At 38.0% G+C, this 25,058-nt stretch overlaps 1 protein-coding gene across 1 annotated transcript in view; it reads left to right on the forward strand.

The window, feature by feature from the left end:
* The window catches only part of LOC139716740 (phospholipid-transporting ATPase IF-like), a 93,302-nt gene that overhangs the window by 19,562 nt on the left and 48,682 nt on the right, over positions 1–25,058 (forward strand). Inside the window, exons 3-8 of the mRNA XM_071628271.1 lie at positions 583–672; positions 14,341–14,421; positions 19,181–19,288; positions 21,401–21,529; positions 23,266–23,420; positions 24,313–24,377. Of these exons, the coding sequence (XP_071484372.1) occupies positions 583–672; positions 14,341–14,421; positions 19,181–19,288; positions 21,401–21,529; positions 23,266–23,420; positions 24,313–24,377 (628 nt within the window). The remainder of the gene's footprint in view (positions 1–582; positions 673–14,340; positions 14,422–19,180; positions 19,289–21,400; positions 21,530–23,265; positions 23,421–24,312; positions 24,378–25,058) is intronic.

Here is a 25,058-nt window from a genome sequence, read left to right on the forward strand (position 1 = left end):
AGAATTGCATGCTCTTTCATACTTCATAAGAGGTTTCTCATTATCTCACCCCAAAATGTTAGAAACCTGAAATTAGGTCTCAACCAAAACTGTACGATCCCTATAAGTCATAGATGTGTGCTTGCCGTTAGCACTTGATTTTATACTGATATTTTCATACTCTTTCACTGAGAAAAAGTTTATTTGTCAGCTGGTGATAATACAGTTACCATGCCTGTTTGCTTTAGTTGGATCTTTGACATCAACATGACTGTTATTTGTTTCCTCTATAATGGTCGAAACAATGATGTGCAAGAATATTGTCCTATTGTGATATCATTCATATATATATATATATGAATGAATATATATATATATATATATTTTTTTTTTTCACAAGAAGCTTTGTTTCTGATCTTTACCAAATTAATAAGCAATGATGCCCTTACATGCAGGATGAAAAGCTATTGCATTTCACATTGTACAATATGAACACTTATAGTAAAATTCATTATTTTACCAATAGATCATTAGCGATTATGAAAGCTTCATGTGCATGCATCATTGATTTTCCCCATTTTTATCTGTCATTCATCTCAACAGTATACCGCTCTGAACTTCTTCCCAAAGAACCTGTTTGAACAGTTCAGAAGAATTGCCAACTTTTATTTTCTTACTGTTGCCGTACTACAGGTAAGTCAGAATAAAGCATGTAGTTCTCGAGTCGACTGTGTGACATACATGTATATTCATGAGTGATGTATTCTCTTTTTATATCCCTGTGAGTAATCATGGAAGGCAAGGCTGCTTTTTTTGTTGTTGTTCAATTAATCTGAACATACTGTTTGTCTGACCTTACTCTTTTTACGAAATGTAACTCAAACTCTAATTGGTGTTTCCATTTAATTCAAACTGTGAAAATTTGATATCAATTAGGCATTGGTAGACCGCCAAAATAATTTATCAATTGCACTTGTGAGAAGTGCAATAATCTATAGTGCTCTAGTTATTTTTGTATGGGAGTTTAATACCACCAATATTTGATCGTGGCTGCTGTGCTTCTGACAATGTACTTGATGTGTACATGGTACATGTGTTAGCCAGTTGCACGAAAGCGTGGACAAATTCTCACTTTTGTACCATACAAAGATGCATATGTACATATGCAGTGTTACACTGCTAAAATAATGTGTTTGGGTGGATAAAAATCTGTTCCTTTACAAGATACAAGATTGCTTTGTGGATCATCCCATTTCGTTTAATGATTAATGGTGTCAGACTGCAAAATTTGCCGGCAGACTTGCCTTTTTAACTTTAAAGCAATGTTGTGTGTTTTTATTGTAATAATCAGTGGCATCGGTGTTTGATTTTGCTATCATGTTTGCATTTGGTGGTACTGCTGTAAACTTGATCTTTGGACCACAAATCATCACAGAGCTCAGTGTCAGTTAAGAAAAAGAAAACTAGAAAAATAACATTTGGTGCCTGACGTGAAATATTCATCTGTTCAATGACTGCACAGAGGCGAGCCACACATAATCCCGGGCATTTTTGTTTTTGTTTTTCACATTCTTTCTTTTGTGTGTGTGTGTAAAATTCACATGAAATTATCCCATCATATCCTTAATATGGCGGGACTTTGTTGTATCAGCATTGAATGAAGATGCCATATTTGTTTTATTGTAGTTTATTGTACAGTAAATGTATTCCAGGAAAATACAGAGGACTTCTGGAATTCAAAGAGCTAACACAAACATGGGTATATGGAATGTTGTGAAGCAATGCTTTGTCAAAATGTCATTATGTCATCACATTGCTTGTCACATGAACTGTGTGTTGCATTTATAACGATGCAAAATAACACTTAACAAATGGTACATACAAACAGAAGTTGGACGACTAATGAACAGATTACGGTCAAAGCAGCAAAGCATAAGCACTGTGTATTAATAAAGCAATGCACGCAGCTCAAGTGGAGTGTGTCTGCATGGTGTAAAATGTAATTTATTGTACTTCTGAACAGTCAATGGTCTGTGCATTAAAATAGTACATTGTGTTGCACATTGTCGTCTGGGTAGAAGCCTGGCAGGGTGACTGCTGTGAGTTTGCCAGAAAATTATTGATTTGCCCCCCCCCCCCCCCCCCCCACCAAAAAAAAAAAAAGAATCTATTCCACTGTCCACTGGTAGTCACATTTGGTATTACAGCAATACAAAAAGGGGCCCTCTAAACTGTGTCAACATGCCATCTTTCCATTTTAAAGAGCAGACCAGTTAATTTTTGAGTGAATTGGTCAAATAGTGACCAGAATAAATGCACACACACACACACATGCACACACACACACACACACACACACACACACACAGAGCTAATTTTTGCCTGCCTGTCAATATCTCATTTGACAGTGCAAGTGGGAACTCTTCAAAATATATCACACCGTCAAGTAACAGAGTGTCTTGTGAAATGCACTGCCTCTCATGTCTTTGCATAGCTGCATTATACCACAAAGTGTCTGTACAGAATTTTATGGATTCACGCATTTTCAGCTAGGGAATTGTGATGCTGGTCACAACCATGAGAATACATAATGCAGATTTGATATGGTAGAATTATTGTAAAAAAAATATGACTCTATCAGTGATATAAAACTAGACAGATTTCTCTACTGATAGAAATCATACTGCATGATGATTACTACACAACACTGAGCTGATTTGAGGGGTACAACAATGATTTCATTTCCAACAAGAAAACTTTTAATAGTAAAGATTTGTGAGGAGATCAAGAGAAGAGTTTCCAGGTTATTCCATTAATTTGAGTTTGTGGTTGTGACTATGTGGTATATTCGCAATGCTATTTGGTTGCAGATTATGTGAGTCAACTTATATTTTCAAAATTGATAACTGTGGAAATAATATTGTCTTGTGTTGTGCAAATGTATTGTACCAATGTACAAGGCTAAAATTACTTATTTTCTCTAGAAAAGAAGAAGAAATTAACTATTTTTTTATGGTTTTGACTGTATTTTGTGATAGTGAATTCAACAACTCATTAAATTGTTTGACAAAGGCATGTACATACAATGTAACAGTGTTGAGTGAGAAAATGTATTTAACTCTGAAGTCCTTTTGCCTATCTGTAGTATCCAAATTTGACAGTCTGTTTGTTTTAAACCGGTATCATAAATGACAATTTAATAGACATAAAATCATAAGGTAGATATGTCTCCTTGAAAAGAGCTGCCCAATCATCCAGCCTTGAATTCACGTGTCAAAACGCTGTCTGAATTTGACCGATTCGTCCAGCACACCAGATGTTTCTGGAGATAGGAGATAGGAGTATAGAAGATACTCTTTTCGAGACTTTTGCCCAGCATGTGATGCTTGCATGGCGCATGCATGAATACACTTAGACCTGTGACGATGCACACATATGGTGTTATTACATAAGACATGTAAGTGCACTCAACTCGATCGAGTTGTGTGCATTGCAGTATGATAATATATTTGTCGTGTATAGGGTAAGATTTGGCGCCATGATACATTACATAGGATGATACAATAGGACAAGGAAATAACTTCTGGCCTGGTAATATTACATAAATATAACATGTACCACATGATCTGTATTGATTTGTACCCATTTGTTTCCTGGTTATCATATGTTTACATGTGACATGTGAAACTTTGGATTACACAAGGGACAAAGTTGTGGCCAACGAGCATGCTTCGAATGAATACTGTATATATGCCATAGCCAGTCTAATTTTTTTGCGAAATAGGACTTCCCACCAATTTCGTGAGTGATTAATTTGCGATTGTGTCCAGAGTACAGTATAAACAAACGTGTGTGGGCATGTGGCATTCATATCTAGATCAGAGTCGATAATTTTGCATGTTGTTAAATTTATGAATAGCACCCGACTCATGCAATTCACAAAAATAAAAACTTCACACAAAATATATTATACAGCATGTACAGTAGATACATTCAATACTCTAATTGCTGTAGCGAAACAAGCTGTCTAAATCATAGACTAGCTTTATGGTGGCAATGCACATACAGTAGGCGCAATGCAACTGGAGTTTGCCTTCAAGCTTGTGTAACGACACAACACAGTTTTTGTGTACTATCATTATTTTTCTGCCACAAAGATGCACAGTTTTCACCTGTGTGGTACTACAGCATGCTGTGCAGAAGAATCAGAGGGCAAGTGCTGGGGATTTCCCAAGAAAATGCATCCAAATATGTATGAATTTTAAAAAATCATTTCATTTTACAATTCTTCTGTACCCATTATGCTCTTACAAATTATTCCTTTGAAAGAAGAGAAAGAGAAAAAAAATGCAATTTTCTCACTGTTTTTGGTGTCACTCCCTGTAAAGTGAACTGAAATGAGCACAACTCAATAAAATGGTGGTTTACACCTCGCCATCTTTACCAGGTACAGCAGGTGACCCTTATAACTTTTTAAAATACTTATTTTTCTTGCCAAAGATGCACTTGATTTGAAATATTTTCCACGATAATACAGCGATGAATATCATAACTGAAGGGTTCTGTAAGAAGGTGTTACACTACAGGAATCAGATCTGTCTTATGGTGAGGGGGATACTAGTAGCATTCAGTCAAGGTAATTACCCCTAATGTGATAACCTGTGGTATTATGGTATTTATTTCAGCTCACATCTACTGTGTATGGCATCATAAAAAACAAGAAAGTTTTTTTTTTTGGGGGGGGGATGGGGGTGGGGAGTTGGGGCTCAGTTGCAGCAGCAAAAAAGAAAAAAAGAAAAAAAAAGAAAGAAATATCACAAGATTTAAAAGAATTTGACATGTACTTTGATCAAGCAGTTTCAAAATTTGTGACTTGTAAACCTATTCATATCAGGAAAATCAACAGAGAATGGGATGCCAGGGGACCTTGAAAAGATGCATCCCAGTTTTATGGCATTAATGATATTTTAAAAATGGCATGTTGGAGTTTAGCATTCCTCAAGTGCTTCTAGATTTTTCTACTGCCCTTACTTCTGGCTTTTCTAGCTTTTCCTCTTCTACTTCTTCTAGTTTTTTTTTTCTGCTTTAGGTAAAGATTTATTGCCTCACTATTGATTTATCAACACTAATTTCTTGTGTCACCGATCTTTAAATATCCAGCCAGGTGCAATTGAGTAAACAAAAACAGGAAAGTGGTCTCGTCTCACACACAGATAGTTTCCGCTTTGCCATCAAAATGGAAGTGGCTAACTACTGGAGATGTGAAGTATGTCAAAGGCCATCTTGCGTGAAGTCCGTCATTATTAAAGGGACTGTACAGTACTGGTTGAGGTGAGGATTCAGGTTTAAACATTTTTGGTGAGATAATGAGAAACCTCTTCTGTATGAAAGAGCATGTTAATTCCAAGAGGAATTCAATGTTTATTTGATGAAAATTGGTTTTGAAATGGCTGAGATATCCAAAACAGAGTAATCCTTATAAAAGGTGGGACCCATCTTTCAGTACAATCACTCTGTTTTGCTCTGTTTATGGATGTCTCAGCCATTTTTCATTCGATTTTCATCAAATAAACTTTGAATTTCTCTTAAAATGGTATACTCTGTACTATTTCATAAGTGGTTTCTTGGTATCTCGCAAAAAGTTAAAAGCCCAATTTTCATCTCCACCAATAGTATATCATCCCTTTAAAGTCAGTCATTGTTAAAGCCGAAACTGTCATGGTTTTCTTGAGTACCCTGCGCAGCTTGAGACTACATCCTGGTTACTTTAATACGAAATGCGTTCACATTGACGGTGAAATACGACTCTATTTCACAATGTGAACGCATTATATTTATGTACATGTACCTGAAATACGTTGCCAAAGACTGTGGTATTTAGGGTAGCATTAAACTTCTCATGTGATAAGCATGTAAGATTTGAGTGTGAATCGTGCCACAAAATACACCAACCATACAGGGGTGTATTTCTTGCATGATCTGACTTACTTTGTGACTTTTCTCGTTGGAGATATGCGCATGCACAGTGCTTGTACAGAAATACATGTACCATGGTATTTCCTGAATGATAATGGTACTAAGTGAATTATCGTGTTGTCTGCTATGGTGCTACTGGAAAAGTTGATATTTTTGCGTGAGCAATATTTCACGCTCTACTGAGTAAGATGAATTTCACTTGTTTTAAATTCTGCAGAATCAAGACATCGCGTAGTGGTATATAATGCAAGCAAAAATATTCACGTGCTTTTATTTTCGCGCAAGATTCTGGCCATGCGAAATTTCCACACTGCAAAAATTTCCACTTTTACAGTATTTTAATTGCCAATAAGAATGATGCTATCAAATCACCGTGGTACAAATGTATTCTATGCCTCTGTAATTCCAGTGTGAATGCACCTATGAACTTGAGGTCAGATGGTCTGCGAGATGATCATTCAGTCAGTCGGTGAAGTGTATTCTGCTTCGGGCAATAAGATTGAAGCAGACCAGTTAACAGACACAATTTCCTGTGATAATGACTGTGTTTATTTTTTCTGGCCTTTTTACCAATTCCTGTAGAGAACTAATTACAGGATAGAAGAAAGAGAGAGAGAGAGAGAGAGTCATATGATGTGACAGATACTGCCAGTGAGTAGACTGTAGGCCCATTCACACCGATGGGAAAATACCGCTTTATCTCGTGCAGTATTTCGTAATGTGAATGCAAATACCTCGCTAAGTGTCTTGTGAAGTACCTCACAAAGAACCATGGTATTAAGGATGATAAATCAAACTTCAAACAAAATACACAATGTGAGCTTTGAGTGTGAATCATGTCGTGAAATACCAACCGCACTGCGGTATATTCTCACGTGAACTGACTTACTCCCTGTCTTCTCCTAGTCAAAGATATGCATGGGATGTTAAAAGCGCAGTGCTTACTTCGGAGAGGTGTTTTTTTGAGGCCAGAAATACCACAGTATTTTGTGAATGAGAATGTTGCCTACTGAAGTACCCGTGATACATACATGTATCTATTACTGCACTGTTTCGCCGGAGAGAAAGGTGACAAAAAAAAAAAACCATTGTTTTTAGTACTAATTCTATGCATTGAATGCACGTATCGCTCCCTCTCAAACACCATGCATATAGACCTACACACCAAAGGACATTTTTTATATTGCTCCTAAAATTGCCCCATCACAAATATGTGTATTTACACTGTAAAATGACAAGCGGCATTCATGATTGAGGTACATTTTGTGGGTGACATTTCTGTCTCAACGCACAACTTAAAGTGATGGTATAGCTTTGGTTGAGATAAGGCTTCAGGTTTCCAATTTTTTTGTGAGATAATGAGAAACTTCTTAGGAAACATGAAAGAGCATACAATTCTAAGAGGAATTCAAAGTCTATTTGATGAAAATTGGTTTTGAAATGGCTGAGATATCCAGAGATAAAGAGGTCCTAAGAAAAGATGGGACCCACCTTCTATTAGGACCACTTTATTTTACCTTTTTATGCCTCCGCCACGAAGTGGTGCCGGAGGCATTATGTTTTCGGGTTGTCCGTCCGTCCGTCCGTCCGTCCGTCCGTACGTCCGTACGTACGTCCGCTTTCGTTTACGCGATAACTTGAGTAATATTGACTGGAATTTTACCAAACTTGGTCCAAGTATGAAGTATGATGGGGCAATTATTTGATTAGATTTTGGGTGAAATCGGCTGAAGGTCAAAGGTCAAAGGTCAAGGTCAAATCATGAAATTGTATCTGTTTACGCGATAACTCAAGACTGGATCAAGCAAATTTCACCAAACTTTGTTGGAGGATAATGTATGATAGGACAATTACTTGATTAGTTTTTCAGTGAAATCGGACAGAGGTCAAAGGTCAAAGATCAAGGTCAAATCCTGAAATTCATCTGTTTATGTGATAACTCAAAACTGGATGAAGCAGCTTTCACCAAACTTGGTCCAAGGATGATGTATGATGTGACAATAAGTTGAGTAGACTTTAGTGACATTGGCAAGAGGTTAAAGGTCAAAAGGTCAAGGTCAAATGCTATAAATGTTACAATTTCCCCCATATCCATGCAATGCCCAAAGGTATTTTCTTGAAACTTGGTGTGGACATGTACTACTGCGTAGAGATTCTCCAGAGAGGGTTTCACGTCATAAGGTCAAAGGTCTAAGGTTAGGTGAAAATGTTGCAATATCACTTTTCTCGCAAATGGTTCAATGTATATTTGTGGAACTTGGTACATACGCATGTACTGACGGGCAGGGATTATCTAGGGAATTTAGGGGTCATGAGTCAATAGTCAGGGGGTCAAAGGTCAAGGTCAACTCCTCAAAATTTTACTATTTCCCTCATATACTAGTATATATGCAATGTTTGCATTATTACTTTCAAAACTTAATACATGCATTACCTGATGGAGATTCTCTGGGAAATTTCCAGCCAGAAGGTCAAAGGTCAAAGGTTAAGGGTCAATGGCTAGGTTTCAATGCCTCCCCACCCCCCAAAGGAAAAAAAAAATGTTTTGTACCGTCATTACACTCTTTCTTCATACCTTGGAAATTACTCATTGCATAAACTTACAAAAAGGTCCGTCAGAATGCAAGTAAAAATTCTCAATTCCCCAAATATGTGTACCTACACTCCTAGAAAAATATAGCAAACCCAGTTCAAGACATTTCTGACAAACCTGCCATTTCAATATTTTGCCAGTTATGTGAAACTGTCATGGATCACACATTGTGAAGACATTGTACTATACGCTTATTGGGAGAATCATGCATTATGGCGGAGGCATCAGTCGCCATAGCGACATTTCTAGTTTTTTTATATCTCAGCTATTTCAAAACCAATTTTCATGAAATAAACTTTGTAATGAATTCTTCATAGAAGTGTATGCTCGTTCATGTTTCATAAGTGGTTGCCAATTATCTTGCAAAAAGTTAAAATCTGAATCCCCATCTCAACCAAAACTATACCATCCCTTTAAGAGCAAGGGAATTCTTTGGTTTGTTATCATGTAGGGGTCAACTATCTTGTCCAGCCATGTTGAAAGGCTTACAGTATGAGATAAGTCATTGGCAGATGGCGTAAAACAGCCAGTATTAAAGGCAGCCGATCGCCATCCCTAATGGTACGTAAACTCCGAACGACCGAAGTTTGCGCATGTAATTGCGCAATGCCAGACTCGGTGCTATATCCATAAACGTATGGGACAATGCTGCCACTGAGACACATGTGTGTGTGTGTGCGTGTGTGTGTACGCATCATACACAAACATTGTTACCGCGAGCTGCGGTGATTGGAGGAGAGAGGCCAGAAGACGCGTGTGTGTGTGTGTGTGTGTGTGTGTATTCGCATCATACACATATATTGTCACTGCAAGCTGCGGTGATTGGAGGAGAGAGGCCAGAAGACGAGTGGCTATTTTGGCCTCTCTTCATGCGCATGCGCACTGAGAGTGTGCGTCCATTCGGAAGCTCTCATGGCTCGCTCGGACAGCCATTTTGGGTTATAGGAGATTAGCACAGAGAGCTCTCTTGTAGCCTAGCGTTTTGTTCGCTGACCCATTGAGCTAGCGCTATTCTCATTCGGGGTCACTACATTTGATACAGAATGGGGGAGGCAGCGTGTTGCGTTCGTCTCCGTGCCGCACAAACCACTCGCCACGACTGAGTGCCTTTAAAAGAGCACGGTGTCATCAACAAGGGTATCATAACTTAATTGTCTGACTGTACATCAATTGTCACAATAGCTTGCCCATAGAAACCAAAGACAGTATGAAGACAGGAAGCAAATGTTTCAAACTGGTAGCATTTTATGGGAATCTAAGGAAGCTTGTAAGTGCCACCAAGAAAATGAGATAATAGCCGGGTTCACACGTACAAAATTGCGCGATGATGATCGCGATGCACATCCCGAGTTTTTTTGCGAGCGTCCACACGTACCAAATTAGCGAGATAGCGATCGCGATCGGTATCCCGCTAATTCGGCGAGCGTCCACACGTACCGAATTATCCCGCTAATTGCCGATAGAGATAACAGCAAAGCCTGCAATCTGGGTCACACAGCGCCCTTCTCTATCACTGCCTGCGCGCACTTACCTTTGTCCATTGTCTTTTACGCGTCAGTGGTGTGGTTCGCGCGCTGTTGTTGTTGTGCTCCAAAGAGATGAAGGACCTCTTCGCAGAGGCCTCGCTGTTGTGATGTGCGCATTGCATGGTGGGATATAAAAACTTGAGATTCTAATCCCGACCGTTCACACGTACCAGCGCGGGGCCAATTATCCCACTAATTGGCGAACCAGCGCAAAATTTCTTGGGATTAGCATCGCGATGCTTATCCCGCTAATTTTCGGGTTTTTTCTGTCCACACGTGCAAAAAACTCGGGATGACGATCGCGATGCACATCTCGAGATTTGTATCCCGCTAATTGATGTACGTGTGAACCCGGCTAATCTCTTGTCTCATTGACCTTTTTTGTTGCAAGAAGGCAAGAGGACAAGTTCAGAGATCTCGTCTTCTTGGGTTCGAAAAGTCATCTCCCCCTCTTTGACCCCAAGAAGTCGAGAAGATGAGGAATTTGTCTTCTCATTGGCACTTTTAAGTTCTGCAGGACTCGGAGACATCCTCAAATTTACCAGTAAGAATTCCCAGTAAGCAATTGATTTGCGGCATAATGTTTAGTCGGAAAAAGTGATGACCCAATTAGGTTATATTCATTTTTATTATGTATGTACACCATATGTACAGGATGTATTGTATTATATAAGGAAGGAGGAGGTTTTAAAGGGATAGACTAATTGGTTGAGGTTAGGAATCAGCTTTTAACTTTTTGCTAGATACTTAGAAGCCACTAAATGAATGTTAAAGAGCATATAATTCTAAGAGGACTTCAAAGTTTATTTGATGAAAATGGCTGAGAAAGCCAAAAACAGTGTAAAACAAAGTAATTTTTCTTTTTTCAGTATGAATTTTTTTTTGCGAAATTGCCACTGGCAATCAGTGCATATAATTCAGGTATTAAAGAATGTTGGCTCCATGAGTAATTCACGAAAATTTAATGGCATGTAACGATTTCTAAATTTGCAGTACTCTACTGTTCGGGTACAAAAAAAATTTTGATATAACAAATTAAAGAAAACTGTAGGTGACAAGAGCTTAAACAGGAGTCCCCTGTATTTGACTGCAAATGAAGCTAACAATGCTCTGAAAATTACCTCGAGCACCTGAGTGTGTGGACCTATCTGTCGTGTGGCGAGTTGCTCTACGGGATTAAAAAATCTGTCGTTTCTTTTCAAGCCATTCACACATGCCACATGGGGCAAATTATCGCTAGATTAAAAAAAGAAAGCAAGCAAGATTGAAAAATTTCAGCATTGAGATGTGTATCGTGAGAATTAGTAATCTTTTCGTGTGTGTGTGTTCACTCAAGAATTAATGGTCTTGGTCTCGCAATGCAAAAATCAATTTAAATACCTAGTTTTGGGTGTTTTTTGAACGGGATTGTAGACATTTTTTTAGCCGCTCTCTGATTAATAGCAAGTTTTTGACCTTCAGTGCCTGGACACTGTCTGGATATCGAATCCATTTTACTTTTGATTGGGACCTTGAAGGCTGCAACTGTTCCCAAGGTTTTTGGCACTCACCAAAGTTCAACTTGAATGGGAAGAATTTTTTCTTTTTTTGAGGCCTGCTTTTATATCCAGTGCATTTCGCTTTCGACCACTACACCTGCTGAAATTGACGGTTTTCAGAAACTGATAATTCCTGTGTGAAGACACAAAAATTTGACAACCATCATAATCTGCATGGAGATGCAATTAAGTCAGTCCACTTTTTTTTTCTTTTTTTGTGGAAACCCTGAAAGAATGTTTGTAAAGCGACGTGCAAAAAAAAAAAAAAATATCCCCAAGCAAACAAAAACTCAAGAGATTAGGTTTAAAAAATAAAGTACTGTAAACGTGTTCATTTTCGCGCACGCGATATTCTGTGCTCGGCTGGGTGAGATGAAGTTCCACAGAGTCAAGACATTTGTAAGTGGAACATATGACGTGCAAAAATATTTGCATATTGTTATTTTTGTGCTCGTTTCTGGTCGTGTGAAATGCATGAAAATTCCATACTGCAAAAATTTCCACTTTTATAATATACTTTCCTCTCATACAACAAAAGCATTATGCTTTCATGATATAAAGATAAAAATGATACTACACAGCACTCAATATGCAATATCACTCTTACAATGTACATGTACATTTCTATTCTGAGGTGCAGAGGAATACATAACACAACAATAAATCAAACAACAAATTGCACTATTATTTATTGATTTTGTGTTTCAAAAATGTATTGCATGCCAAGGAAAACAATAAGCTGGCTTACAAATGTAAATGCATCATTTCTATCTTTAGCATCCATTCATTATTCTTGAACTGTGCTGGTATACAATGTACGTACAAGTTAAGTGCTCTCTTAGATTGCATGTTAGTTTTAGACAATCGACTGTAAACACATTTCTACTTTTATCAATTTGATTTATGAGTTAAATACTATTTCAAGAACAGACATACAGTGTAAGAAATATTGCATTAAATATTGTATTGTACCAGTACAAAGAAGATGGACTGGCAGTTTTAAAATACCATGAGAATTTAACATGCTGACTGTCATAGAGCCTTGAATAGACCTTATGTTGGTTCGTTTGTTTTTTGTTATTGGTGATGTACTGTACTATATTCATCTGTTCCCATCGAACCTGGCACGAACATGTACATATGACATTTGTTACTGACACTTCATGCAGCAACATGTGACTTTATCATACTTGGCATTGAATCAGTTGATTCAGTAACCATTTCAACCCTAATCAGTCTGTTTAAGATACTGTAAATGACCATATTTTTGAGCTTCTTTTGAGGTTCTTGAATTTTTCATGATTGTCAACTTATTCAAAATGTGCTGTGAAAATTGTGAAGATATTTTTGCGGGTTTCAGAATTCGCGCTAGCCAAATGAACAGCGAAATGTGTGAAAATTAGTGCACTGCAAAAATTTGTACATTTACTGCATGTAGATGTTTTTTAATCTGTGAACCATAAGCTACATCCGAAATATCTCTGTGTAAACACTGTGACAATGAAATTCCAAACCCTCCTACAAGAAGTCTGATTACTCTTGAGGATCATGTTGAAAACTAGTGCGCTAATCTTTTCGCTCTCCCCGTCTGATATTTTCAGGGACTTTTTTTTCTCCAAAAGCCATTAGTTAATTGCATGTGGCATTGTGTAAAATCTATCTTTAGTATGATGGCACTAAGCTGTGACCATTTTACTTCATGCAAAATATTATGGTGAAAACACAGACACCAAAACAAAACAAAGACAGAACAGTGTGGGGGATGGGCATGGTGGTAGTATCTGCATAATGTGTATGAAAGTACCTTCTCTGGATGGACTGTTTTTTTCTTGCATGCATGATAAGCGGTTGGCAAAATACTGCAATTTATTGAAGATCCATCTTATACAGTCAATGTAGTGTACAGTATACATCATATGTTGTGTGTATAAACACAGTCAAGACAAAGCCCATTTGCACCCAAGGAATGTCTTTATTTTTATTTTTGTATCGCAGTGCAAGAATTGATCAGATTTGCTGCCATTCATACACTGGCTTACAAAAAATTACTTGAATGCAAGCGTGATGCTCATATTAAAATCTCGGAACTGTGCATGAAGCATATGTTTTGCATACTGAGACTGGAATTTGTCTTTTGGAGTTTTCCTTTTCATTTTGTTTTAGGGGTGGGGTGGGGAATTATGCTCACTGAGGTAGAGGGAATATCAAACCAAGCTTTAGCTGCCCAAATTCAGTAAGTCAACCACCAGAGCAATGCAGGAAAGGAGTAGAGTGAAAATCAGTTCTGTTCTGGTGTTGTGGAAGCGAACTCACCATATATGATTATGTGTATGTATAGCCCAGAAAGAAAGAAAGAAATTCCACAGTTGTATCTTTTATGAAAATACACATTTCCTTGACTTGTTACTGATGTACAGTGAGGGTAATATTTTCCCTGCCTTCCGAAAAATGCAAGTCAAGTACTCTTTTATTATGCTAGAAGAATTAAAATCTGTTGAATTTTCTGTGTATTTTCTTTATATCGTTCTATGCAAACATTACAAAGTGTAACACATTAGTCTTCTCAACCAGTGATGGTGGTACTGAAATTTTAAAGATTCGGAACTTTTGAACGGATTGTTCAATTTTCCTAAAACTGTCACCAGTGTGTTCTACTAATATTGCTGTATTCACTCATTCCATACATATATTTATTTAACTTGTCCATTTTCATATCTTTTTATCTCAGCTTGTCATTGATTCACCTGTCAGCCCATGGACGAGTATACTGCCTCTTATATTTGTTGTCGGTGTGTCTATGATCAAACAGGTAAGCGAAAAATTACATTGCACAGTCCATGATTGCTTTATTCCTTCCTGATAGGTAACATGTAGAATTACAGAATGGACCATCAATTTTAATACCAAGTTGACTTTGATTAAAAGAGCACTGTCAGAGAAGTAGACCATTCAAAGTACATTGTATTTACTTTACAGTGAAACAGAAGACAAAGATTTGAAATTTTCAGTTTCATATCGTTTCTCAAAACAGTGATCTTAGAACAAGATGCACCAATGCCATTATCTCAGACGCCTTCTGCCCACAGACATACTTGTGGCTACACAAAATTCCTAAGAAGTCGATCTGGAGGAAAACCTAGAATGTCTTTAAGTTAATACCCTGTTTATTATTTTTTTTTTTTTTTGTAATTCAGCCCTCTCCCCCAAAAAAGTATTTTGTGTGATGTAACATGTAAAGTATGCCAGTACACCTTCCCTATTTTTAAACAAAATATGATTTTTGAATTCAATATAATGATATATATATATATATATATGCAATATTTCTTTTTCTTTTACTGTGCATTATTTCTTAAAGTCCAATGGATAGTAAAGTATTTTGCAAGAAGGATAGGAAATGAATTAACGTAAGATTGCCTGAAATGATAGGGGTGATAGGTAAAAGATCACCACACATTTAGTTAGTCAATAATGTCATTATCTGGCTCTAACTTAACTAGAAAAGTCCAGTGATGATATGTGCATGGTGTATTGGAAAAAAAATAGATTGAGAAGTAGTTCTTTTGCAGGGAGGGTTAACCCGTTGAGAATGAGTCCCGAGTATGCTCGGGCAAGTGTCTATGGAAACATGTTGTAGCAAAATCAGCCCGTCCTCAATGGGTTAGAGGTCAACCCTCAAGGTCACTGGTCAAGATCAATGAACGTTATCAAAATGTAAATGATGGATTATGTACCAGAATACGACTTCATAAGAAGCAGAGGCGTCCTAATTGACTGTATGCCACAAATTGCTCCAGTTTGTGATGAAAGATAATATGCTGGCGTGATTGTGACGACGTTATGGGATCCTGATCGTACATTCAACGTAGATTTCTGAGTTATGACAGCCTTGGTGCGCACTATGTTGATGGTTAACCTGGCGTAATTGCTTGTGCAAACAGTGCTAATGGATGAAGTGAGGATATCTTGACTGTCCCCTGACTCATTGAATGTTACTCTAGCCACTGAGCAGTATGGTAGAATTTCCTGAGGGTGTGGTCTTATTTTTGAGGAGAATTACTCCTTGGTGCACCGTCACCTAGGTACGAAGTCTGCTATGTGGAGCCACGAGTCAAGTCATGATGTAATGGAGTTTAAGACAATATCCAAACAACCTGTTCTGTCTTGTTTACAGGATATACAATAGCCTCGAGGCATGCTTTCCAACAGCACACATGTATGCAATTCATCCAAAAGGTTTTTCGTCACGGTGCCACAAAATGTACTTTTATGTAAATTTTCCATTCGGCCAATTGTGCTGATTCAAAGACACTTCCTTCTCCAAATATTGATGTTTAACAGACTGTATGATTATCTGCACAGATTTATGCATTTTTAAAAGATATTATGTAGCAGTGGCTCAATGACATCACACATTTGTCATAATTGCTTTTAGACTATGGGGGGGGGGGGGGGCAGATGTACTGTCCAACTGGGCGGGCCCTCGAAGGTTATCTTGCCTGAAAGCTGCTTAAAATTTCAGTAGGTGTGTGGGTGTACTTGTTTATAGTATTCAGAATATATAGAATTTATACAAGACACTACTATCAATACTTTGTACATGTATACTATCATACCAATTGTAGTGGATTATTACCTCCGCCAAGGGAGGAGGTTATGTTTTCGTTACCGTTGGTTTGTTCGTTAGTTAGTTCGTTTGTCCGTGTGCAAAATAACTCAAAAAGTAGTGAACGGATTGGGATGAAACTTGCAGGAAAGGTTGAGAATGACACAAGTAACAAACGATTAACTTTTGGTAGTGATCCAAGAATTTTGGGGGAATTTATGAAGGATTTTTGATATTTTGGCAGGTAGGGTCAATGAACTTGGGAGTTCAGGCTGCGCGTATTTGAGGTTTGCATGCGCGCACTAAAGCGCGTGCTCTAGTTTCTGCTAGGGCGAGGCGCGCTGTGCAGCTGAGGGTTTATGGTGTAACAAAGGCTTCTATATATATTGGGAAATTGGGCGGCTTTCAGCACACAATGCAGTACGTATGGGTGGAAATCACTGAAGAACAAGATCAGTGCGGGTGGAAATGGGCAGCATGCTTGGCGGAGGTCTGCGCTCTCAGAGTGCTTCTCTAGTTAGGGAAAGGCACCTTCCAGTCAGGGAGATGGCACCTCCCTGTACCAATACAGGATGTGGTTTATATCATGCTGGGAAATTCCCACTGTTGTGTGTGTGATCCGCTGTGCATGCCACAACTGGCCATTAGTAGCTGATCATGGAATTTTTATTTATGTCTATCACACCTTGCGCCCTGATTGAAATTGTGGTTTGAATTGTGGAGTAATTGTGGTGACCTTGTTGGATCTCGAGGTCATTTCAATCTCGTTGATCATAGACAATTTTTGAACCGTCCAAATTGTCCGAAACTATATGTTTGTGAATTATTTCTTGAATTACAATCCATTGTTAAAGGTGAACTAAATCCAACATAGAGTGGATATGCACTTTGATTTAATTCCTTCAGTGAAGTAAGCACACACGTGTATCGATGATCCTTAAAGACTTTTGTGCGATGTTAAGATTACTATGGAAAAAAATTAAAGGACACCAAATGTAAATGGAAGTGCTGATTATAGGGAATTTATTGCATAAAATGTACATACTTTAGAAATGAACCCTTAAAGTTAATTAAGATTTGAAGATTATGACCTTAGTGATTACCACTGATTTGCTGAGTTGCCTTTAAATTTCTGTTCAGTTGACGCTGAATGCTCTAACTGACAGTGACCATAAGAGCATGCCCTTTGATGGAAGAATCACAGTGTATTGTTTGTAGTTAATGGGAGGTTGGGATTCATTAGTTCAAGTGCAAGGTAAGTCTGCATTGACTAGAAGGCGACACCTGCAGGCTTTGTGTTGTGCTTGGATACGATAACTTTTCGAGGTGAAATAGCAACATTGTTATTAGCAGCTCCAAGGATGGCTGCATTACCTCCCCCCCCCCCCCCCCCACAGCCCAAAGGAAAGTTCCACGTTTTTCTTGAAAGGGACTATGCCGTGCAAAATTTGCATGTTGACTTGTATTGATTCATAATACCCTGATCATCACTTATGTGGCAAAAAAGTAGAGCTATAGATTTTTTCCTTTGTCAGCTGAGAAACAGAAAGGCGTTATCGTGTTCTGAGATTTGAGCATAAATAAAAACAAAACAATCGATTTTCATGAAATGAAAGGTGTATATAATCAAAGAGAGTAGATTTGTAAGCAATATTCCAAATGTAGGGTGAAATATAGTGCCCTTGTAATTTAAATTTTTAACATTTTACTGAAAATGAACATAATTTAAAATTGACACCGTAATGTAGAGGAGATCAAGCTCTACAACATGATACCAAAAACTCAATACCCCCCTTTCCCCAAATTGCGATAAAGCCCTTCTGCTTCTCAGCTGATAATTCTACTATTTTTGTTCTTATTACCAGAAACTACCTTTGTAGCTCAGGGTGTTCCATCCCATGATGTAGAAATAAATTCAATTCATTTACTTGGATATGCCCACAAAAAAAAAAACACCTCTAGACCAACATTGTACCAGTGACATCATCTGTCAATCATTGCTAAAATTCTATTATGATTGACAAAAAAAAACACCAACCAAAAACCAACCAAACAACATTGGAATGCAACTTCCCCTTGGTCGGGCATAACTTGCATGTTTTCGTGTATGAAATGTCATCTAATACTAGTAGTACAATGTGCATAATTCGCTTTACGCAGTTCTTTAATAATTTATATGAAATGCCACTTGGCAACGTCACCCTTATGGATAAAAAATTAAAAGTTAAAAGGGATACACTTGTATGTATGGTCCCGATTTGTGGGCTTTATATTGCAGGAGTCTTAGAATGCCAAAATAAAACAAACATCTATAATATTAAGCCTCTCAGCATGTGTAACCAGTAGTACTCAGTTAAAATAGATAGTACTATTTAGGCAATAAAAGGGAGATAAGAACCGAGTAATGTTTATTTTTGATACGGCCCCACAGGAGCTAGTTACAGTTTCATAGTTAATGACACTGGAGGATTTTGAATCAAATATGGCATGTGATGTACTGTAAAGCTTTGACAATTATCAAGCCAATGCAGGGTTTTGTTGATGTGTAAACACAGCCACAGTACTGGCAGAATGTAAACAGGTTGAATGCAGCAAGTACATACATTACAGGCATACACACACTTTCGTGTAACATTTTGTGTACATTACATTTTGAAGTCAAGTAATGATCCGACCATGATATCCAGTGTTAATTTGGTTCTCATGCAGGATAAGGCATTGTTGGGAAAGATGCATGAATGAAGAACAACGAAATACATTTAATATTGGGGTTTTGAAAATGCAGATGTGAGTACTGCTTACTTTTTGTACCCCTTTTAACCATATAAGTGCAACTGTATGAGTTTAATGTTACATATGATGACCTTGTGTGATTCCATGGTAATTTTGATTGCATGGTAATTTTGATTCAAACCTATACTGTTCCAATATCACCCATCATCTCTGTTGGTATCATTTGCAGGGCTACGAAGACTGGTTACGACACAAGGCGGACAACGAAGTGAACAAGCGGGCGACAATCGTCGTACGTGATGGCATGCCAGAGAAAGTGAAATCGAGGGATGTCAGGGTGAGTGAAAGGCGATGAACTCGTCTGCCTACCAGCTCCTTTTTTATGTTTTGTTCATTTTTATGCGTTTATCGATATTAAATTCCCTGTGTGCATTATGCGGTTACACCATGAAGAAAGATGATGGTAAAGGCATAAAAGGGATCATATAGTTTTGGTTGAGACCTAATTACAGTTGTCTAGCATTTTTGTGGGTGTGAGATAATGAGAAACCTATTATAAAATATGAAAGAGCATGTAATTCCATGAGGAATTCAATGTTTATTTGATGAAAATTGGTTTTAAAATGGCTGAGATATGCAAAATAGAGCAATTCTAATAAAGTATGGGACCCACATTTTATTACGATCGCTTTGTTTTACTTTTTTTTTTTTTTGATGTTTCAGTCATTCCAGACCCGATTTTCATCAAATAAACTTTGAATTCCCCTTAAAATGGTACACTCTGTACTATTTCATAAGTGCTTTCTTGGTATCTCGCTAAATCTTTAAAAGCCCAATTCTCATCTCCACCAATACTGTACCATCCCTTTAAAGGTTTGCACGTTACATCCTGTGTCAGTATGAATTGGGACGTGTCATATCTTGTTCAATGGACATTTATTCGAGAAGAGCTTTCTGAAGAAAATGGAGCCTAATTCTTAATGTGTCATGAAAAATGAGTTCAAGGCATGCCAACTCCAGTTACACCATGAAAAATGTGATGGTATTGAAATGCACGGTTAGGATTGGTTTATATGTTACAGTATAGTACATTCTGTATATCATTGTGTATTGGGATGTTTATATGGAGATCAATCGCAGAAGAGTTTCCTATAGAGATTATGAATTTGATATAAATTTAAATTGGTGAGACAATATTTGCTCCTGTGACAATTTATCTGGTCTTATTTTCTCTTAGGACTTACGGTTAGGGTTAGAGTTGTAATAGGGTTTTAGGTTTAGTTTTACGTGAGGATTTGGATTAGAGTTGGAGTTATTTTGTAGGTGAAATTCATGTTTGGCCTAGCGTGCAGATATTTCATGGGAGCAGTTGCCGCAGACACAAATATCGTGGAACCTATGGACTTATTCGTAATGCATGATGAGATATGAGTTTAAGACATTGTGCCAACTCCAAAGAGGCTTTAAAGGGATTGTATAGTTTTGGTGGAGACTTAATATCAGGTTTCTAACATTTTTTGGTGAGATAATGAGAAACCTCTTATGAAATATGAAAGAGCATGTAATTCCATGAGAAATTCAACATTTATTTGATGAAAATTGGTTTTGAAATGGCTGAGATATCCAAATCAGAGCGATTCTAAAATAAAGTGTGGGACCCACATTCTATTACAATCACTTTGTTTTACATTGTTTTTGGATGTTTCAGTCATTCCAAACCTCATTTTCGTCGAGTAAATTTTGAATTCCTCTTAAAATGGTATGCTCTGTACTATTTCATTAGTGTTTTCCTGGTATCTCGCAAAAGTTAAAAGCCCAATTCTCATCTCCACCAATACTGTACCATCCCTTTAAAGTATACAAGTGTATAAAAGTTACAAAGACATCAAAACTCTTCTAAACTTAATTATCATGTATGACGATTTGTAAAACTTTATACACTCCAAATGAGCGACAGTAGGTTTGAATTTAAGTAATAATTTCTTATACTTACAATATGCAATCTTCAATTGTTCATGAACGACATTTTGTCCAGAGGCAATCTTTCTTTGTGCCAGGGGTGAGAGAGTTATGAGTCTAATCTGATTTCAGATATTTTTACTCTGCCCAAATCCACTTTTCATACCTTTTTTTGCAATTCAAATGCATGCTAAATATTCACAGTTCAATGCACTTCATTCCCCCCGTAAGTTTCAGATTTGTCAGACTTTTTCCTTTCCTACAAGGACTCCCACACCCCTGTTGCACTAAACTCCTTACTGTTTTACTATAGCTTCTTGAGGACCAGTGTGAGATACAAGGGAAAGTTTGTAAAATTTGAACGACTGTCAATTGTTTTGATGATGAATGCTACAAATGTGTACAATTACATACATTTCCTCACATGTGCGTGTATATTTCTAGTGGCTGTATTTGTTTCCCCTTTGTTCTCAATGATAAATGCCATCAGGTTGGTGATATCGTGAAGGTAAACAATAATGACGAGATACCCTGTGATATGATGCTGCTGTCGTCGGTGCGGGAAGATGGCGACTGTCACGTGACCACGGCCAATCTCGACGGAGAAACTAACCTGAAGGTCAGTGTTGTAGTCTATCATCCTAGCGTGGAAGGCGTGGCCTTGGTGTCGGCCCTCCTCCCATCACTTCACTGTGGTGTGATGCTTATCTGATAGAGTATCTACTAAGCTAATCTCCAGTATTCAAGTGGTATTCTATCCCTGAGTGCTGATTATTGCATATTTAAACCCTCCCATTGTAAAAGTCCTTCACAAAGAGAAGGCAAAGATGATGAATGCATTATTTCTTCATTCTGAGCTGTGAAACAGCCAAATTAGTCGAGTGTGTTTCCAGCTCACATTGATTTCAGTATCAAAGATTGATTCAAATCAGATGGACATAAATGGTTATTGAAGGTTTGTCAAAGGTAGGAAATTACCAGTCCTGGAAAGAAGGTGGAAAGCTCTGCATGATTGGTTGTCATGACAACCAGTCTGTGTATAGGAGTTACTGGATTTTAATAGCCTTGTCGCATTTTCGTGCAAGAGTACAATATAATCAACAACATGGTGCACTCACTCTGCACGGTGTGTAGGTCTCAGATCTATCTGGTTACATAAAAAACCGTTGTGTCTGTCTACTTTAGCTTGATGTGGATAATTTTGCATCTACTTTGAGAGATATGATGTACCTCTTTTGGTTCATCATCGGGTGACAAGCGCAAGTCAGTGAATGGTATCACCTAGGCTAGGCATACCATGCCCCCAACAAAAGAACACAGGGCACAGTTAACCTGTTGAGGATGGGCTAATTTTGCTATAACATGCATTTCCCATAGACACCTGCTTGAGTATAACAGAGACTCCAACCCTAAGCACCTTCTGATCTGGAGATACTCCCGCCTGAAACCCCTAGCAAACGGGAGACTCCAACTTGATGTGCGCGAAGCGCATATCACGAGCGCAAAGTTCCTTGCGGCCAGGGTCCAGGGCCCACTTGGGCCCTGCAGAAGCTCTAATGATTAGGGTTTTTGATGCTCTCTCGTGCTATCTAAGGCTTATTTTTCAACATACGAAGACAAAAAGTAAGAAATCATTTCAAACGGGAGACACAGAGCCAGGGCGGGAGAAATTAAATCTCAAGCGGGAGAACGGGAGATTTTGCAAAAGTGGGCTTTCGGCGGGAAATCTCCCGTCGAAAGCGGGAGAGTTGGAGTCTCTGGTATAATCGGGGCTCATCCTCAACGGTTAATGACCTGATAGCTTGAGGATTTATAGGTGGCCTGATTAATTTACTGCCCACTCAGGTACATTCGAAAACTATGAAGAGCCCCGGTCAGCGAATATGTGCAATCGAATGTACGATCATCTGTAATGATCAGTCCCAGTTGAGATTCTTGGGCTGTGTGTGTGCTTTCATAAAGATTGGTGATAAAGCTGTACACAATCAAATATGGGTATTCTTGAATGCATTGTATATCCGAGCCTGGCCAGCCTTCCCACTTCATGGTATCCCCAGGGGACTGTTTCATGAAACTTTTTGTCAGTGATTTACACTGACAACTGTTAAAAGCTACTGAAATCCTTGCGTCTAGCTGATAGCAAATTTGTCAGTGAAAACCTCCGACGAACTCGTTGATGAAACGCCCCCCACAGGTCTTCTATAGCTGATTATTTGTAGCCATGTCAGCACAGTCGCATACTTACTTGACCTATCCCATGTGCAGTGTATGGTCAAACTCTCTTTGATGTTTAATCTAGTTGCTCTGTGTTCAGAATAGAAACTGTGTATTTGCCCTCCACATTTCCTTCTGCAGATATTTCGCTCACTGCCCGACACAGCCATCTTGCAGAACGAGGAGAGTCTGAACGCTCTGTCGGCCAAGATCGAGTGCCAGCAGCCGATCACAGACCTCTACCGGTTTGTGGGAAGGATAACGTTTTACCAACATACCAATGTGCCTGTTACAAAGTAAGCATTTGAGAGATTTCAACGCTTTGCCAGTAATTCAGAATTTTCACCCATCTAGGAAGATTGTAGATAATCAAAGATAATGCTTGGTGTGTATACTGACATAGTCTTGTTACAAACAGAAGGTACACACGTACATAAGCTTGTACATTGGACTATGGGGGTTTCACACCAGGCTTGGTAGACTATGCATGGAAAGATCACTTGATCAAGACGAATACACTGACTTATTGACTATCAAACAACAAAACACCTTTTTCATTTGTTGAAAAGACTAAGAATTTGTGATGGGTTTGGAAAAGTATCAATACACTGGGTAGTGTACAGACTTCTTTACTCTGTGGTCAGTGTACTAGTGACCTCTTCACTTTGCCTGCTCTCACAGGGCATGGATCTACTGAATCAACATACAATGTATATTTGTAGCAGTTTAAACAGTGAGGCCTCAGTGTATATATGTCAACACACACAGTGACACCTGATTTGTGCTAGATTCAAAATAAGTTGTTATCAGACCTACAATATCTGTACAATGGTATTGTGTCAGGTCAAGGTTTAGAAATCTATTCAGAGTCACATGCCTAAGTGAATTTCAGTAGATAGACAGGACAGATATTGTTTTGTAATGACTGGAAGCATATTGAATTGAAACCTCTTTGGAGAATTCCTCAAAAAGTTTTGACCCGAAAAGTAGGTCATAACTTCTGCTCATATATGCATAGTAGGGATTTTGACATATACTTTAGAAGAGGACTAATAAAATTTACAGTGTTGACCTAAGCTCTGAAATGTATTTCTGATTAATGCCACAAACAGTGCCTTTGTACTTCGAGTTATCCTCTGGGCTCATCTTTCTGTGAGATCACATAACTTTTCTTTCTCTGCTCAACAGGCCTTTAAATGCAGAAAATGTCTTACTACGTGGATGCCGCCTTAAAAATACAGAATATGTGTACGGTAAGTATGTGTCAAGGGAATAAATAGAAATCTGGAGGCTTTCTTCATGCCTTGTAGTAAACATTGGTTGTAAGTAGTCCTTTTGTAGCCTCCATGATTGATTCTTGATAACTGTCAGAAAAGTTTCAAACTGTTTCAAAAGTTGTCAGCCAAAACATGACATGAAGCTCAAGGATAGTGTTTGTATGCAGGAAAGAAAGTACTCTGACAGAGCTACCTTTTTCTTTTCTTTTCCAAGTGGTTGAATAGTGAATGATTCTGTTATTCTTTTTGTTCCTTTGATATGCTAGCTAATTCTTATGAAGTTGAAAACTTGGTAATTACTATAATTATAATATGTGACAGAGCATCACAAAACCAACATTCAAGTTGCACAGCCCGATATTGTGAATGTGAAGACTCGAAATTGGTGAAATTGGTTAATGTAGTCAATCTTTAGTACTTTTTTTTCATTTCTTTATGAAAAGTTATATTTTGGAAGCTTTCCTACAATTCTGAAAAAAAAAACAGAACGTGTTGGAGGTCCTTCTCCTTCCTTAACAACCTTTTGCACACACTTCACTTTTAACTCGCATAACTTTTGAAAGAATGATGCTACTGCCTTAAAAGTTAGTACTAGTCATGAATTGAATGTGCTAATGCAGTTTGCAAAAATTCAGCCAAATGTGTTAATCCCTTCAC

The sequence above is a fragment of the Diadema antillarum genome, unplaced genomic scaffold (assembly GCF_040938485.1).
Source record: "Diadema antillarum isolate AM-2024a unplaced genomic scaffold, OU_Dant_1.0 scf00000069, whole genome shotgun sequence".
In the NCBI taxonomy this organism is placed as follows: Eukaryota; Metazoa; Echinodermata; class Echinoidea; order Diadematoida; family Diadematidae; genus Diadema; species Diadema antillarum.